This window comes from Ictalurus punctatus, chromosome 3 (genome assembly GCF_001660625.3).
Source record: "Ictalurus punctatus breed USDA103 chromosome 3, Coco_2.0, whole genome shotgun sequence".
Taxonomy (NCBI): Eukaryota; Metazoa; Chordata; class Actinopteri; order Siluriformes; family Ictaluridae; genus Ictalurus; species Ictalurus punctatus.
In genome coordinates this window covers 30,166,755-30,185,771 of record NC_030418.2, presented here as the reverse complement: position 1 = coordinate 30,185,771, position 19,017 = coordinate 30,166,755, and the positions used below count along the sequence as shown (strand labels likewise).

Below are 19,017 nucleotides of genomic sequence, written 5' to 3'. Positions count from 1 at the left end.
TTTCAACAGCCAATAGGACTTTATGATCTCTAAAATACCTTAATTATGCTTTTAATTTCGCGACCTATGTTACTAAGTTCAGTCATAGAGAACCCTGGTGATATTTCTTGTGTTTTTATTTTTAAAATACAAAAAATTTTTTTTTCATATTTATACACGACATGGCCAAAAGTATGCGGACACCTGACCACCACACACCCATATATGATTCTTCTCCAAACGGTTGCTACATTGTTGAAGCATACAATTGTCTAGAATGTCTTTGTCTGCTGTAGCATTACAATTTCTCTTCTTCACTGGAACTAAGGGGCACAAACCTGTGCATCCAGTATGACAATGTTCCTGTGCTCAGAGCGATGGTTTTTCAAGGTTGGAGTTGAAGAACTTGAGTGTCCTGCACAGAGCCCTGACCTCAACCCCACTGAACACCTTTGGGATGAATTGGGATGCCAGTTGCACCCTAGACCTTCTCACCCAACATCAGTGCCTGACCTCACTAATGCTTTTGAAGGTAAATGAGCACAAATCCCCACAGCCACACTCTGAATTCTAGTGAAAAGCCTTCCCAGATGAGTGGATCTAATTATAATACCTACAAGATACCTGCTGCGAAATGTATTGTAAATGGTTTTTAGTGGCTGTGTAAATTTTTGTCTTCTGAGAAACATAAACATCTTATGTTCCCTAATTTCTCCATCTGTGGATTAATAAAGTATTATGTTAGTATTAACTTATATAGCTTCTGAAGAGCAGTACTAAATGGAAAAAAATAAGATCTTTAAACAAAATAATAACAATTTACACTGATCATCCCGTTCAAATCACTGATGTTGAGCATCACTGAATGTTTGCACTGTTTGTAATAGTCGTGTACGAGTCCCTCAGTCGTCTTCAGTGTGAAAAGATGGATCTCAATATCATATAGTCGCTGATGGAAAGGGATCAAATATGCAGAATGCTGGAAGAGCAAAGAATGTACAGGACCTGGAGGATTTTTCTGAAGAACAGTGCTCATTTATTTAAATTCAGTTACTATTGTGTCTTGTGGATTATACGCAAACATCTGTTATGTGAAATAACTTATTCAGGACAGAACTAAATAAAAAACACAATGCAATTTTCATTATATATATATATATATATATATATATATATATATATATATATATATATATATATATAAAATTAACATTTTGAAAATTCTGCAGAGCATATGTACACTTCATTCATTAACAAATGTGAAACCTGCATTCACTGGCAAATTGCTATAGCAGGCTATAAGTATTAATGCAATACTTCAGGACGTGCTGTTTTAGGAAAACAATCAAGTCCAAGGTGTTATGTTTATTCCTTACATAACAACAGTCTGTTTAATTAATATTTAGGCAATATTTAGGTGTGGTGGAGGAGGGGATAAACCCTCACGACAGGGTTTGGTTAAAATTTGCTTAAAAACTTCAGGCTAAAAAGCGTAATTTGAAAAAAAATAAAAATAATAATAAGCACACCAGCGCAGAAAGATTTCCGCTCACTAGGTGGCACTAAGACACAGTTCTAGGTTTAAGTACGTCACTTCCGGTGTCGTGGCGTCGTGACGTGTAACGCCTCCTTGCTGCTGGAGCTGGTGTTGGCCGTCCATTACCAAGCCGGCTCGGAGAGACATTTTATTTTCGTGTAAGGTGATAAATGGCAGAGATGGAGACTTCTGCAACCTCGCACAAGAAACAGAAATTGAGTAACGCAGTTAAAAACTGGGTGAGTAAAGCTTCTGAGCTGTTCCCTGTGCCCCAGGTACTGGTGTAGCTTCCAGTGTAGTTACAGTGTTACTGTAACACTGATACATGTAACTAACACTGAGTGTGTTTGTTTACACAGACTAAATGGATACACTGGTCATAGTGGGCATTTCTATATCAGTTTCTATGGTCTGTTTATAAACACAGGCTCTTATTAGTAACTAGTTAATTTCCAGTTTTCATTTCAAACTCCTATAATGAATAAAAGTGGGATTTACAATCCTAGCAGGAAGAAAGGGGCTTTGAAAATTAATTTTGGTACTGTACTGTAGTCTTGTACTAGTAAAGTACTATCTGTAATGCATTACTACTGGATTTTTACCTCTTAGGGAGTAACAAAGGGGAAAAAAAGTGTTTGTGGCAAATATACTTTCTTGTTTAGATGCTTTGTAAATATACACACACTACCGGTCAAAAGTTTAGACACACTTATTCTTTATCATTACCCCCCCCCCCACACACACACACACACACACACACATTTTAGAAGAATAATAAAGTCATCAAAACTCCGGGAGTGACACACATGGAACTATGGGAATTATGTTGTGATTAAAAAAAAATCCAAAATAATTTAGTATTTTAGCATCTTCAAAGTAGACATACTTTTTGCCTTGAATTTCCAGAAATGTATTCTTAGCATTTTCTCAACCGATTTCTTGAGGAATTTCCCTAAGATGCTTTTTAAACAGTATTAAAGGAGTTCACTAGACTCTTATCGGCTGATTTTCGGAATATTTCGCTTCGTTTAAAATAAGATTTTTATGTAAATAAAATGTTAGTTTTCCAATGAAAGAAATGAATACATTGATGCAATTATATTTTTGTCTACAACACTGATTTCACACATTTAATCACACACCTTCAGATCAAAAGCTTTTTAACATCGTGAGAAACATTTCAGTCACGCGTCCACAAACTTTTGACCGGTACTGTGTGTATATACATATTTAATATGCATATATTACATATTACCTGGCCTGTTATACGGCCAACAGTTTGTGAACACATGACCATCACACTCATGCTCTATTCTTATTTTCCATATAATAACCTCCACTCTTCTGGGAAGGCTTTCCACTAGATTTTGGAGCATGGCTGTAGTGAGTTATGCTCATTCGTCCACAAGAGCTTTAGTGAAGTCTGACGTTCCAGTTCATCCCAAAGGAGTTCAGTGTGGTTGAGGTCAGGATTCTTCTACTCTCCAACCTTGGCGTACCATGTCTTCATCGTGTACAGCAACATTGTCATACTGAAACAGGTTTGGGCCGCTTAGTTCCAGTTAAGGGAAATTGAAATGCTACAGCAAGCAAACACATTGTATACCATTGTGTGCTGCCAACTTTGTGCTATGAGTTTGAAGAAGGCCCTCGTATGGGTGTGATGGTCAGGTGTCCACATACTTTTCGCCATATAGTGTACTATCTGTAGTGTGTTCTAATGCAAATTATGTTAATTTGTTCGCTGTTCTAGCTGTGTAGGAAAAGTCTGGGGGATTTACATTGCTGAACTGAAATATCTTTATTATTAAATAGAAAATGCAAGAACCCTTTAGTTACTACACAAATTCACGTTTTAAATCAGAAGTGAATCAGAGAACTTTAAAGAAAGAAGAAAAACTACACTGAACAACTTTATACTTATGTTCAATGGCCAGTCAAGATTGAATGAAATTCTGAGTTGGTTTACTTTCACTAAATTACCCATAGTGCTGTTTGACTGCCTGTTCATTAGTGTTGCGGTGCAATGGGATTTATTCCTTGCTTCATCTGTACCTAAAGAAAAAAAATTGTATCAGACTTCACGATTAATGTACCTTGTGAATGTCCAGAATCATTGTGTATTTTTTTTCTAGATTTTGTTTTAAAAAATATAATTTTTCTGTGAATGCTAACGATTTTTGTTTACAACAAAAACATTGGTTGATGGTTTTTTGGTCTTTAACAATCTGACAAACGTAAAGCATCCATCCATTTTCCATACCGCTTATCGTACACTTATCCTCCTGTTTTAAAAAAGTAGTGGAATGACTCATCATGATAGCAGCACAAATAGTTCAACACCCTGGATTAAGTTTGTGAGAGCTATAATTGCATACTCTGCGCAGATTTCTTGGTTGTTGTGTAAACCCATCGGGCAATGGAGAGGTTCACCCAGATTATCTGCTTCATACCAGATCATTGTTAAAGCAGTTATTTAAATAAATAAATAACCACTTCCAGGAAACGAGTATGATGTTGCTGACCTAGAAAATGTGCTCATTAGAGCCACATAATGATGCTTTTCATTCTGAATCCACACTGCTTACCATCACTATTTAATTCATAATAAATCTATAAGAATTACAAATCATAATAACGCAGCGTCGTTGAATGCTCGAATCCGATTGGACAGAAGGTGCGCGTTGTTTTCATATCAGCACAGGTAGTTCCGGCTGTAACGTTAATGCGTTAATATTAATGTTCATACACAGAGACGTTCCTCATTATCTAAAACTAACAATAAACAGACCCTTTAACAAAGTAATTCTTATAATCGTGTTGTGATGATGTTTTTGTTGTTGTTCTGGCTTGCATTCTTTTTGTATAGTGGCATGGTTTGTTGTTTTGTTCCTTAATTTAAAATCTATATTTAACTTTATAAATGATGCAAGAATTGTGACTTGGGTTTAGTTTAGTTTTAATACAGCTGTTAGAGAAACATCTTCCACTGGTTAAAAAAATAAATAAATTAAAAAAATAGTTCAGTCCCTAGGCTTAACAGTAGACCTGCCTTATCTTAGTGAAGTGATTGGGATGGGCTATACTGCTTCAAGAGTTCAGCAATATACACCAGAGCTGAGCTATTCAGAGCTTTAAACGTCATAGGCAGGACTTTGTAGTCGATCTTGCCAGTCCTTAGATTTTGTCTATCCACTTTTGGTGGGAGATCCTTCAGTGTAGCTTCACCTAAACTGTGGAACTTTCTTCCTCAGAGCCTCCATGGCATCTCCTCTATTTCTGTCTTTAAATCTCAGTTTAAACCATGCTTTCTCACCGGGTTAGCTGTGTATTACTGATTGATGTTTAATTTCCCCTTTTGTAATTGAGATTGTAATTTCTGTTGAAATGTATATTAATGTACTTTGTTCTGTTAAACATATATCGAGTGTATATGTATATGGTGCTTGAAGAGATGGAGAGTAAATACTAAAGTTGTGTCCCAAATGACGTACTATACACTTGCACTATGTACTGTGTACTCTACCATCTAGTGTATGAATTTTAGAAGGGTTGTATTGTTTCAAATGGAACACTAGCAGGTTTTTTACGAACCTGAAGTATAAGCTGTTTCCTAGTCGTTGGCGCATGACATCATAAGCACATAATGTGATGCTGCTAGCTTTAGCAGATTCCCAGAGTCACTGGTAATGACTTTCTTCAGTTTACTGTTTGTCAACATTATCTTTTGTTCCCAACATGACCTCAGCCTCCATCAGATGGAGCCGTAATCGTCAGGTGTCTGAGGAAGAAAGTTTGTGACCTCCAAGTCCTCTTAGTGTAAATTCTGTAGTTTGAGAATAAAATGGGGCCTAAAACAGAACCTTGTTGGATGCCATATTGCGCTTTTTAGGCTCATTGGGCCTCATTTAGCAAGCTGGATTTATGCATAGATTTATGCGCAAATCTTTCATAAGCGCTTTTACAAAGGAAATGAGGTATTCATGAAAATCCCGCAAATTCAGAAAAACTTTGTATTCTACTTGTGATTCTGAGTGTGAGTAAATTTACAGGTAATGTAGACCTTGACTTGATCGACTTTAAATCATATCGTTTGCTGTAAGTTACTGCACTTTTATATCTGGAAAATACTGTCGAATTTACATTCCTTATTTTACTTTATTACGTTTACAGCATTTAGCTTCGGATGCAGCTGTGCTCTCTTGTTTGCCGTCAAACGGTTGAGCACTGCCGTGTGTGTACGTGTCCTGTCGCAAAATGCGGTGAAAACCCCCATACGATGTTAATAGTGTGATTAAGGTGTGTACATGTCTGTAATGCACGTCGATAATGCGACTAAAGCAGGAATACTCCACACGTCTTAATTCCATTTGTGTTTACTTCGAGTATGACTTTAGCCGAATTAAGGTCATCGGTTGTCACTGTTTACATGCAAGTTTCTTAATCAGAATATTGTCTTAATCAGGTTAATATCAGATTAATGTTGTCCATGTAAACGCACTGTATGATCCAAAGCACAGGAGTAAGTCCTAGTCCTAGAAGTAAGTGAAAGACTGATCAGCAGTTATCAGAAGAGCTTGGTTGCAGTTATTGCTGCTATAAGTGTCACAACCAGATTTTAAGTTTAAGGGGGCAATTAGTTTTTCACATTGGAGATGGGTGTTAAATAACTTTTTTTTTTTTTTTTGGCTTCAATAAAAAAAAAAACTGTATTGTGTGTTTACTCAGGTTGCCTTTGTTTTATGTTGTATTTCATTTGAAGATCTAAAACTATTTAGTATGAGATATACACAAAAACAAAAGAGATCTATGTGAAATACTTTTTCACACCACTGTACATGTTTTGATAATGTAGCAATTGTAAATTCTGATTGCATGTCACATGCAGTATGTTCTTCCTACACGTTTTATGTCTAAGTTAGCTTGATCACCATTATACATGCATTGTCTCGTGGAGTAAATGGGATTGTGTCTCTTTCAGGGGATGCAACGGGCTACTAATGTCACCTACCAAGCTCACCACGTGAGCCGAAACAAACGCGGACAAGCCGTCGGGACGCGAGGAGGCTTCCGGGGATGCACCGTCTGGCTCTCAGGTATTACAAGCAATGAAATGCTTTGATTTGTTCAACTGTAGCACATCAGCTAGGAAGGAATATGCGTCTACATCCAAAATGAAACGTTTTCAGGCTTTTGGATCAATTTTATTCGGGTGTGTCGAAGCACTAAGGTTCGGCAACTTGCGTTGTGGTATAATCTTGAAAACCACAAAGTTTCACCACTGAAAAGGCCTTCATTACTTCTACAGAAGTATAAAGAAAAAATCAGGTCTGAGAAAAAATCTGTACAGACAGGTCTAGTTGTTGGTACTACCAGATGTTTTAAGGATGTGATGAGTAGGTTATGAGATGCATAATTTCTGGAAATAGACTGCACAATGAGCAATAGGAGTTGTCCAAATTATTGCCTCCAGTTGCCCTCCTCATGTCAAACTGAGCTGCAGGACAGTGTGCAGTCCAACAGATGATTCAAGACCGAGAGCACATGATTGTATTCCTTTGGGTATCCAGAAATTATTCAGGGTATGTAGTAAATATTCTCTCTGTCTGTCCAAAGGCCTGTCTGGAGCAGGCAAGACGACGGTCAGCATGGCTCTGGAGGAGCACCTGGTGTGCCATGGTATCCCCTGCTACACTCTGGATGGCGACAACATCAGACAGGGCCTGAACAAAAACCTGGGCTTCAGCCCCGAAGACCGAGAGGAGAACATCCGCCGTATAGCCGAGGTGGCCAAGCTGTTCGCCGATGCCGGTCTCGTGTGCATCGCCAGCTTCATCTCCCCATACAGCAGGGTGAGAGATTGTAGGAGTTGTGTGTGTTTGCATATATGAGTGAGATGAATTTCTAAACGAGTTGTCGATAAAACAGGGTGTCTGAAAAAACAGGAATCAATGGGAGTAAAGTTGCATATACTTTAAGCTTGGGACGATTGGCGATAGTATCACGAGTCGCCAATGGATTCCAACTATCACGATGGCTATCAAGTAGGGCTGCAACTAACGATTATTTTGATAATCGATTAATCTGCCGACTATTTCTTCGATTAATCGATTGGTCGGGTTTAAAAGGCCAGTTTTTATCTTCTGTATTTTTTCGAAAAAAAACGTTATTTCACATTCTGCGAGATGTTGTTCTTCAAACATTGTGCAAATTGAAGGCTATGATAAAGGTATTAAATATATCTATGCGGGCTATGCTACATTGTGCAAAGGATTTTAAAAAATATATTAACATTATATTTTGAAAACAAATAAACAACTGATTGTTTATAAGCTTTAAAGCAGAAGTTAAATCACTATGTCATATATCAAGGAGGTAACTCTGGTAACTTCAGTTCCCATCAGCCACTGCACTGTACTACAATATGTCACATGACCACCTGCACCTGAATCACGTTTCTGTTAACGTGCACGCTTATATATAGCCATTGTTTGCTTCTCTGTCTTACGTTTGTCTTAGACTACCGTTGTCCATGTTACCGTGTATTGGTCCTGTTAGTGTATGTTTAGTCCTTGCCACAGTGTTTTGCATTAGTCATAGTATCTTTTGTGTTTTGTTGGTTTATTTATAAAAACGTTTAAAATCTGCGATTGCTTCCGCAACCATCTTTGAGACGTGACAATGTTAAAAATGCTATAAAAAAAAGAAAAACTAAGTGTTAACTGGTAAGAGGTTGAATGTTCTGCAGTAATGCACACATTCACTGTAAATGTAAGACACTTTTATATACAATGGCATGTTCTAACCCCATTACAGTTACCACTCTCATAAACAACACCATTACTTTAGTTTCTAAGTATAGCATCAAACAGCATATCTGATCAAAATGAATATTTCAGAGTTTTCGAGCTTCCTTTCTATCACGCGCTGTTTGATTGACGCGCATGCGCGGACCTGCGCCTGTTCAGTGAAGATTAATGGAGACACGCTCGCTGTCAGGATGAGGCTTTACGTAAAATGGAAATACTGGCGTGAATTTCGGACATTTACAGATAAGGATATAAATTTAAAAACGTCATTTCTGTGCTGAAAAAAACACGTCTGGAACACATTAAACAGCAAACGCATCTGTCACAGGATCTGACATGACGAGCCACGTTAATAACTCACAAGTTTATTTGAAGCGCTTAATATAAAAACATTCTCACGCTTTGGTCTGGATCATGCACTTGATTGTCACTCACTCATCCCATTGATTGAAAACACCAGACTCTAATTTCACCTTCAGATTAACTGCTAATTCTAGAAGCTGACATGTTTTTGCCACTCACTCACTCAGATATGTAATATTGGATCCTTTTCCTCAATAAATAAATGACCAAGTATAATATTTTTGTCTCATTTGCTTAATAGGGCTCCCTTTATCTATTTTGAGGACTTGTATGAAAATCTGATGATGTTTTCGGTCATATTGATGCAGAAACATGGAAAATTCGAAAGGGTTCACAAACTTTTCAAGCAACACTGCATGCTCTACATATTCACCCTCATGATCTATGCGTTTTCTCAGCCAGTATATCATGTTTTTGCTGATTTTGTTCAGATCGACATATTTACTCAACACATTCCCGTTAGTTCCTGACTTTTCGGACATCCTGTGTTGCAGATATAATCTTAAAAACCACAAATTTGTTATCTGTTCAGTCTGGAATAAACAAAGTGCATTGTTAAATTTGCAGCTGTGTGTGAAGCCCATGAAGGACTGTTTCACCTTTCCTAGGATCTTGGAGATAAAGGGGAAGTTTGATATTGGACAGCCAGGGCCGAGGTCAGGTTTTTTTTAATCAGGGCTTTGATAACCGCTATTAAAAAAGATTTAGGTACATAGCCAGTGCTCAGGGAAGAATAGTTTTGAAAGATGAAAGTATGTCATCTCCCAAAACCACACCTATAACTGATAAGTTGTATGTCTGTATTATGTGACATGAACACGTTAATACGTTGCTCTATAGCGTCACATGCTGCATTCTCAACTAGACAAAGCTCATTTAGAGAGCAGTACAGCCAGGAATATATCAGGAATAGGCTAATCTTTAGTTTCTCATTTCTTATCTTATTTAAATATCCAAAAATAGACCTTCATCGAGGGTTACAGCAAGGTCTTCCAGCATAGCTATTAAGCACTAGGCTGAAATCATAATTCAGGAGACAGGTTCTGCAAGCTTTTGTGTATTTGATCCAGTCTTCCATTTTGTGTAGCTGAACTACGTTGCAGGGCCATGTGCTGCGTATAATAAGAGAATAAAATAGGGTGTAAAACACATCCTTGTTGGTGAACATGTGTCACATTTAAAGACTCGTTTCTTTCTCCCAGAAAGCTTGTCCAGGCTTGTAAAGCTTGTATGGTACCGTCAGTACAAGTTTAAATGTCCCTTCCATAATGCCGGATTATCCTGTTATGTTTAGGTCTTATTCCTTTTGAGTTCGCATTGTATTTTTGTGCTCTTCCCGTGCAGGACCGCCTGAACGCGAGAAAGATTCACGAGGCAGCGGGCCTCCCGTTCTTCGAAGTATTTGTGGATGCACCGCTGGATGTGTGCGAGCAAAGAGACGTGAAAGGCCTTTACAAGAGAGCCCGAGCTGGAGAGATCAGAGGTGAAGGACAGCTCGTTATGATCATCTGGAATGTGTTAATGCGTCAAATCAAAAATGTGAAAACGTACAGGGAACTCTTATATCACTGGTATCACGTTTATTTTTGGTCTTTCTGGTGCATTGCCATCCTAGTGCCCCAGATTTGATGTCTGTCTTGAGCTTAGTTTTTGTGACTACTAATAATCTCCTGGCACGCTTAGATGATTACAATGCTGTCATGGCGAACACGTTGAGGCGAAATTTACGCCCCCTCCTTTCTTATCCAGTGTGTGAAAATGAAAAGTGAGATTTCCAATGTAGTGTGGTAACACTTAGAGAACGGGAAGTGAAGTATAGATTGCTATCGTTGCAACCTTAGAGGAAGTATCTTGTTTTTTGTTTTTAAATTTGTTCATTTGCAGAGGTTTGAATCTCCGCCATTACTGCCACATGTTTTTAATTGAAAGGTGCTTTTATTCCAGCTGTCCTTAACATGTCCTTTCAATCCATTTTAATGAGACCTGAATTTGTTCTGATAAGTCCTGCGTCAAAGGAAATGTTTTTCTTTGTAATTTCATTTGCAAAGTTGATGTGCTTTGAACTTCGTCACTGACTGATTCATATCTGTAGCTGATTCCTAGCCATTACTGATTGCTTGGCAGGCATCAGTGATTGATTCATAGCCTTCACAGATTGATTCCTAGTCATCGCCCACATGGTTCATAGCCATCACCGATGGTTATGAATCAATCAATGATGGGTTACGAATCACCGATTGATTCATAAGGGTCACTGATTGTTTAGTTCAAATCCATTACTGATTGGTGACTCAGATGATATGCATTTGTTGTCATTGTAGGGTTCACAGGAATTAACTCTGTGTATGAGAATCCTGACGCTCGTGAGTTGGTGCTAAAGAGACAGACAGTTTGGTTTGTAACCATCCAACCAACTGATTTGTACCAGTCACCGATTGGATCATAGCTGTTGCTGATTGATTCATTTGATTGACTCATATCACAGAGTGATTCATTACAGTCACCAATGGATTCTAATCCGTCATCAACTGATTCATAGCCAATACCGACTGATTCATACCTCTCACTAATTGCTTTTATATCAGTCATTGACCGATCAATAGCTGTCACCAACTGATTTATACCAGTTACTGACTGATTCATATCAGTCAAAGACTGATTCATTTTTTAAAATAACTGACCGAGCTTACATGCGTTTATGTTGTCGTTGTAGGGTTCACAGGAATCGACTCGGAGTACGAGAAGCCCGAGGCTCCTGAGCTGGTGCTGAAGACTGATTCCTGCAGTGTGAACGAGTGTATCCAGCAGCTGCTTGATCTTCTGCAGGAGAGAGTGAGCTCACACAGCATGCTGATACACTATATAGTGCTACATATTACTGCATTTGATAAGAACAGTAAGATTTCGGTCATTCTTAGTATCTGCCTCATATAAATCAACTTTGCTACATGTCAGGCCCCAGCACACCACCCCATCATTGATTAGTTTCCCATAACACATGCTGTTTTACTTTATTTATTTATTTTAATCAAATATCAGATGTAACACATGCTATTGTAGTACAACAGTAAATGTACCACAGAGCAAACAGATCAGTAAACATGTCAGTTAAGTATGAGAGTCATAAATGGTAGAGTTTACCATCTGTGGGTGAGATCATTATGAGTAATGTTGGTTTTGCGATACAGCAATGCAGTAGAATGTTAATCCTGGGTGTAACGAGCTGATTGCAGCTGATGCCAAGTATTTTGTCATCATGGTTAGACACGTTAGTATCTCTACATGAAAAGAAAATGCATGCCAACCTTTTCTAGTAACCTACTGTCTTCTTTAAGGACATTGTACCCGTCGACGCTTCCTATGAGGTGAAGGAGCTCTACGTGCCTGAGAACAAACTGGACTTGGCTAAGGCCGATGCAGAGACTCTGCCCGCTATTGAGATTGGAAAGGTCACACACACACAGACTACACACTACACCACCCACACACTTTCTTTGTACACAAGTGCCTTTTAATGCTAAATTGTAAATTCATGGCTGTGAATACAACCCATCAGTTTGTAGTGGTTTTGTTTTGCTTCTGATCTGCGCCTCACGTTACCAATTTTGACAGATTTGAACCAATCGTCTTTCAAAATTCGGTTTACGTTGTCGGTTTGTGCGTGTGATCGGATAAGGCGCAACAGAGGATCTGCTACAGTATTTCTTATTTTTATTGGTTGAGTAGTGTTTAATCCACTGCAGTACTTTGCTGAGTCCCCCAGCGGACGACGTCTGATCTATAGAGGGTACGCACGTGACGTCACTGTAGCTGGAACTCACAGCGGTCACGCCCACCGAGTGGCAAAAAGACTGAGAGGCAGTATTAGTATACAGCGTGAATTCCACAAAAACAAAATTTGTGATATTTTTGATGGTTGCCATGTCACAGCTTCTCACGCTTGCTCATTTGAAATGGATGGTTTGGTGAAAAATCAAATGTGGTGTCTGCCGTATGCTCTCTCTTTTTTGCACTGGAAGAACGAGTCTAATGTAGTTAAGAAATAACAAACGAAATAAAAAAAGAATAAGGGTGCGTCTCAGTCAGCTCCCTAGTTCAGTAGTCAGGACATTGATCAGGGAGTCGGCCGTTTTAAGGGCTGTCTCAATCGCAAAATCCTTCCAGTTCACTGGAACATTCGTGCCCTAAAATCTCCCACAATGCACTGCAAAAACCAGGAATCTTTCTATGTCCCCTTACTAGAAATGACATTTTCTGAAGCCTCTCAGCTCGGAAAAGACCATCAGCCTCATCAGTGTCCCAGTGTGTAGCGAGCCAGGGTTCTTGCCAGTGCCCGAACACGTGTACACGATATACTGATTCATCACCTAGGGAGCTGATTGAGGAAAAAGTCTTTTCTACAAATACAGTTGTGCTCATAAATTTACACACCCCTTCCGGAATCTGTAAAATGTTACTAATAAAAATTGCATGTTGTTTTTTATTTGTTCTGTCCTGAGTAAGTTATTTTACATAACAGATGTTTATGTATAATCCTCAAGACACAATAATAATTGAATTTACCCAAATGAACCAGCTCAAAAGTTTACATACACTCGATTATTAATACTGTGTGTCGTTACCTGGGTGATCATCGACTGTGTTTATGTTTTGTGAGAGTTGTTCTTGAGTCCATTGTTTGTCCTGAGCAGTTAAACTGCCCACTGCTCTTCAGAAAAATCCTCCAGGTCCTGCACATCCTTTACTTTTCCAGCATCTTCTGCATATTTGAGCCCTTTCCATCAGCGGCTATATGATGTTGAGATCCATCTTATCACACTGAGGATAACTGAGGGACTCGTACACGACTATTACAAAAGGTGCAAATGTTCACTGATGCGAAAGATTATTTTGTTTAAAGATCTTTTTTTTAAATTTTTTTATTTAGTACTGCCTTTCAGAAGCTACATGAGATATGTACATGTTTCCCAGAAGACAAAATTACAACAATTTACACCAATCATCCTGCTCAAAAGTTTACCCCCCCCCTCCCGGCTCTTAATGTATCGTGTTGCCTTCTTGAGCATCAGTGAATGTTTGCACCTTTTTGTAATAGTTGTGTACGAGTCCCTCAGTCGTCCTCAGTGTGAAAAGACGGATCTTGTGAAATATTTTTCCTTATTTTCCATGATTATGATTCAATCATTTAAGATCAGTTCAATGTGATTTTTGCTTACTCATAGTCTCATGATGTTTTTGGGTTTCTGTCCTTGGATTATGTTTTTGTCAAGGTGTTTTTGTGTTTTGTCTTTTGTTTGATGTTTTCTTTAACTAGCCTTGGGTATGTTGCTTGCACGTACATATGAGTATAAAAGCCAACTGTATCCAACTTATGTTTAGACTAAGATTAAGAGATTACGACTACGAAATGCTGTAGTGCCAAGGGTGTCTTTGCGTGCATAATAAACCATCTCTTTGAGTATACCCTGGTTCTTCGTCTCCTGATTCTTCAAGCATCTTGCTTCTGGTGAAGCTGAAGCATTTTTATCATCCAGAAAAGATTTACATCATTACATCATTTACATCATATAGCCGCTGATGGAAAGGGCTCAAATATGAAGAAGATGCTAGAAAAGCTAAGAATGTGCAGTAGCTGGAGGATTTTTCTGAAGAACACTGGGCATTTTAACTGCTCAGGACAAACAAGGTACTCATGAACAACTCTCACAAAACATAAACACAGTCGCTGATCATCCAGGTAACGACACACGTTATTAATAATCGAGCGTGTGTAAACTTTTGAACTGGTTCATTTGTGTAAATTCTGTTAGTATTGTGTCTTGTGCATTATATGTAAACATCTGTTATGTGAAAAAACTTATTCAGGGCAGAACTAAATAGAAAACAACATGCAATTTTAATGACTCCTCTTGTTTTTTCAATCATTAACATTTCACAGATTCTGCAAGGGGTATGCAAACTTATGAGCACCACTGTAGCGTCCAAATCTTCATATCCTTGCTTCAATCAACGTCATTAATCTATGTAATCATATTTTTAGGCAAATGTTCAAAATAGGGGAAATCCCTTGGGTGAGTTAAAAGCGGAACACTAACGTGTATTATCATACGCTTAACTTCCTGTTCTGTTCCTCTTCAGCCCTTGGGAAATGAGCTTGCCAAATCGCGCTAAGAAAAAAAAGTTCTTCTGGTTGTCTGAGTTATTAGCTGTCCACATAATGTTACAGCATTACGATACAGACTAAAGGTTTGTTCATGTTTATAGACGCTTTATAGAATTATGTATCTGTTAGTTTGATGACTTCTAAACTGGACAAATATATACAGTTTACAAATTTGGGTGACTTTCATAGCTACTTCCAAGCTACATTTGACTTGTAGGTACAGTGAAGCTCATTTCCAGTGAGGGAAGCGAACATCAGACATGAAAAATCTCTCAAGTTTCAGGTTATATTAGGATAACGATAATGAGTCTTTATTAGTCATGTGTACATTACAGCACAGTGAAATTGTTTTCTTCGCATACCCCAGCATGTCAGGAAGTTGGGGTCAGAGCGCAGGGTCAGCCATGATACAGCGCCTCTGGAGCAGAGAGGGTTAAGGGTCTTGCTCAAGGGCCCAACAGTGCAGCTTGCCAGTGCTGGGGCTTGAACCCCCGACCTTCCGATCAGTAACCCAGAGCCTTAACCGCCAAGCCTGATGGGGAAACCTGTTCAAATTTCCTGAGGGGTGTTTTAATGTTTTAATGTGATGTTTGAGATGTAGAGAATTCTGCTATGCTGCTGCTTTGCTCATTTATGCTGTTGTGCTTTTAGGTGGACATGCAGTGGGTTCAGGTGCTGGCTGAGGGCTGGGCCACTCCACTCAACGGCTTCATGCGAGAGAGGGAGTACCTCCAGTGCCTGCACTTTGACTGCCTGCTCGATGGTAAGCCGTTTGTCTGAACTCCTGTTTAGCCACATCTGATTTTGGTTCAGGCCGTAGTGGCAGCTGTGAGCATCTGCTTTAAGTAAGGATTAAAACAATGGAGTGCGCTGTTATTGTTGTTGTGATGTGGCCTGCCATGGAGTGGGAGTTCCTTTTATGATGTCGAAGTTGATTATTTTTCAACAACCGCACTGTGTTCTTTTTGTACCACAGCAATTTTTTCACCAAGGACAATTTTTTATTCATTAAATCATTAAAGAATGACATGTCGTGCTTTTAAAAGTATATAGAAGCTCTAATCATTCGATCCTTCACCAGCCTGTCTTTTTCTCTCTCTTAAAGCCAATAAGAAAAAAAAAACAATACACAACTTGTCATGTTACTGAGAAATCGCAACGCACAAAGTCCTCTGTCCCAACACTTTTTGACCAATCAAATGTGAGAATTCACAGCACCATGGTATAATCCTGTTTAGACAACGTTTGGTTAAGGCCCACGATTCAGTCCCTACAGGATTTTGCGATCGCAGAAATGAACGCAAACTCAAGCAAACTTTGCAATATTCGGAGGAGCTTGCGGTTTTTCACTTTATGGACAGATTTCTTCAGATTCGGGCCAAGACGCTTTGTGCTCCGTCTTCACGACAGGCTTTCAGCTAAAGCTTTCTTCGATTCACGTGCATTGAACATGAATACAGCCAAATGGTAAATGGTGTACTTATATAGCGCTTTTATTCAAAGTGCTTTACACTGGTTCTCATTCACCCATTCACACACACTCACACACCAATGATAGCAAAGCTGTGATACAAGGCGCTACCTTGCCATCAGGAGCAACTTGGGGTTCAATGTCTTGCCCAAGGACACTTCGGTATGTGGACTCATGTGGGCCGGTAATTGAACCACCAACCCTATGATTAGTGGACAACCCGTACTACCACCTGAACCACAGCCGTCCAAGGTCTCGTTTACCCCCAAACATCATTGTAAAAGACTGTACAAAACTATTTCATACAATTGCTATTTCGCCAATTTAAGTAGTTTTTCTCAAACCCAACCCCCCCCCCCCCCCCCCCCCCCCAAAAAAAAAAAAAAAAAACGCTGCAAGTTGTATCGCAAATTTAGAAAAAGGTGCAGCAAAAGCAAAACCTACATGAAATCCTGTACGGACTGATTCATTTTATTGAACGAGCAGCGTTTTAAGAGTGCCTATAATTCCTATAACCACACTAGTGTATTCCACTGTATCACTTCAATCGTCTGTGTTCGCAACGTGAAATTCCACTTCCTAGTTCGAAACTGTTACTACGGTAGTATTAGCAACATCATCTCAAGCGATAATTTTCAGGAATATAACTTTTGGCTTAAAATACGAAAGCTCGTCAGATGAAGATGAAAAGGAAGAAGAGACGCCAGTTTCACCATAAGCACCTTTAATGAGAACTAGTGAGCTAGCTGACGTGCTATAAAAGTGAGTAGCTTTGACCATATTGTGTCGGAAATAATTGATATTCCTTTTTTGTTTCTAGAACTGTAGTATAAAAGCAGCATCACACTCGGAGTTGTGCAGGTATACCGAATATCCAATATCTGAATTTCAGCACAAGCCTACTTTCACAGACTGATGAAATGAATAAATCTTTCCACAAGTGCACTGTGACTAAAGCGTAGCACTAGAGGGCGCTGTTGATAAGCTGTATACACACACACTCTTTAGAATGGTCTTCACTCAGTGGTTATGTGAGGTGGTCAGAGCGGAGGGAAGTGAGCAACTTGAAGCAAATTGCATTAAACGCAGTATAAAAGTGAATTAGGACTGGAAACTCAAGTCTCACATTCTTTCCCTTCAGGCCTGAGTCACATTGTTCTTTTGCATCCGGAGCTTTGTGAGTTCTTGAAACGTATTTGAGGCGAAATAAAAAGGAACGTTGTGTTCTTTTTTTTTTCTTCTTTTCTTTTTTTTTTTCTTCTTCTTCTTTTTCTTTTTCATTATGGGAACTGCAGATATGCTGAGGGGCTTTAGGCGGTAATCTGTTTCTTTCATTTATAAAGCTGTGTAATTACAACAATTCATCACGTCCAGTTTAAGTTTCCAAAAAAGAGTCAATTTAATTTTATTGCTCCAAAAACGTTGATCCTTTTGCTGTGCATCGGGTTGCCAAGTGTTCCAGCATTCACCAACACACACACACACACACACACATGCACAGTTACCTTTGGATATAAATTTCTTTTAGGATTGTTTTTTGGTCATCTGTATATTTCTGAGTGGGAAATATGGCCAAGGTATCACATCACAATAGTTACTGATGTTTCGACTACACGTTATATTTGACAATGTTTAGTTTTGCTGAAATTAAATCTAGTGCACTTACCACCTACAGAACCATAGTATGAAACAACAGCGAGCAAGTTTTAACATCCTACTGAGTGCTTCTTAGTTGTGTAACAGTGCAGTTTAGTGAACAGTGGATAACTGCATGCGAAAACTATAACCAGGAAGCTCATTATACAGTTACGCACTTTTTGACTATATAGTATACAGTTCTAGAACGGAAATCCGGTCTCCTTTTGAGTCTGGTTCCTCTCAAGGCTTCTCAGGGAGTTCTTCCCTTGCCACCATTACCTCTGGCTTTCTCATTAGGGGTAAATTTATCCATTTAAAATATATATCTTGAATTGGTATATTTCTGAAAAGCTGCTTTGTGACCATTTCCATAATAATAAAATAAAATCGAATTGAATTGAGCGTAGGTGTTGATGTAGAAGTACTAATAATATTCATAATATTCTTAGAAAAGGGTTTTGTAATTATTTATTGTGATAATATTGTCTTCTCGTATTGACCATCCCTCCATATCGTTCCCAGGCACCGTTATTTCATATCACTGTTGCACAATAGCTCAGCGAAAACTTTGGCTTTCTCCTCCTACTTTTTCATCGCTCATTTTTTATCAACAGCTGACATCTTTATTTTTCAACTTATTTTTTTTTGATTGCTTTTCCTGCTTTGTAAAACCTCCAGCTTCATATGATTGATCGTCCTTTGCTCGGCATTTATGATTTCAGCCTGCTCCTTGAGTGAGCTTTTGGAAAAGCCAGGATGAGTGGAGAGGTGTGTGTGTGTGTGTGTGTGTGCTGCTTGGCCAGTGCCGGGATGCTCAGAGGTTTTTGTCTTTTAGGAACCAGCTGCTTTAGCTACTTTGTGAAGGCAGAGGGCAGCTCTACTGAGGATCCTCAGGGCCATTTTATTAAAAAATTTTTCCCCACTTTTAAAAATTTCCCCACCTCATGCTGATTCATTCAAGATATAGAGGTCAATGAATCAGCCAAAATATTAGCATCCCAGCCCTTCATATAAGCTACCCTAGCCTTCACGTTCAATCCTCAAATAAAGGTACCCC

The 19,017-nt window shown here is 38.8% G+C and overlaps 1 protein-coding gene across 2 annotated transcripts in view; it reads left to right on the top strand.

Moving 5' to 3' along the window:
• The first annotated feature begins 1,586 nt into the window (after positions 1–1,586).
• The window catches only part of papss1 (3'-phosphoadenosine 5'-phosphosulfate synthase 1), a 34,400-nt gene continuing 16,969 nt past the window's right edge, over positions 1,587–19,017 (top strand). The window contains exons 1-7 of one of the 2 annotated variants that reach the window (XM_017463308.3): positions 1,587–1,755; positions 6,498–6,612; positions 7,133–7,368; positions 10,033–10,171; positions 11,402–11,520; positions 12,024–12,137; positions 15,503–15,614. In XM_017463308.3, the coding sequence (XP_017318797.1) occupies positions 1,687–1,755; positions 6,498–6,612; positions 7,133–7,368; positions 10,033–10,171; positions 11,402–11,520; positions 12,024–12,137; positions 15,503–15,614 (904 nt within the window). In that variant the 5' untranslated portion in view covers positions 1,587–1,686. Of the gene's footprint in view, positions 1,756–2,910; positions 3,058–6,497; positions 6,613–7,132; positions 7,369–10,032; positions 10,172–11,401; positions 11,521–12,023; positions 12,138–15,502; positions 15,615–19,017 lie in introns of those variants that run through there. The other variant, XM_053679874.1, reaches the window with a different exon arrangement.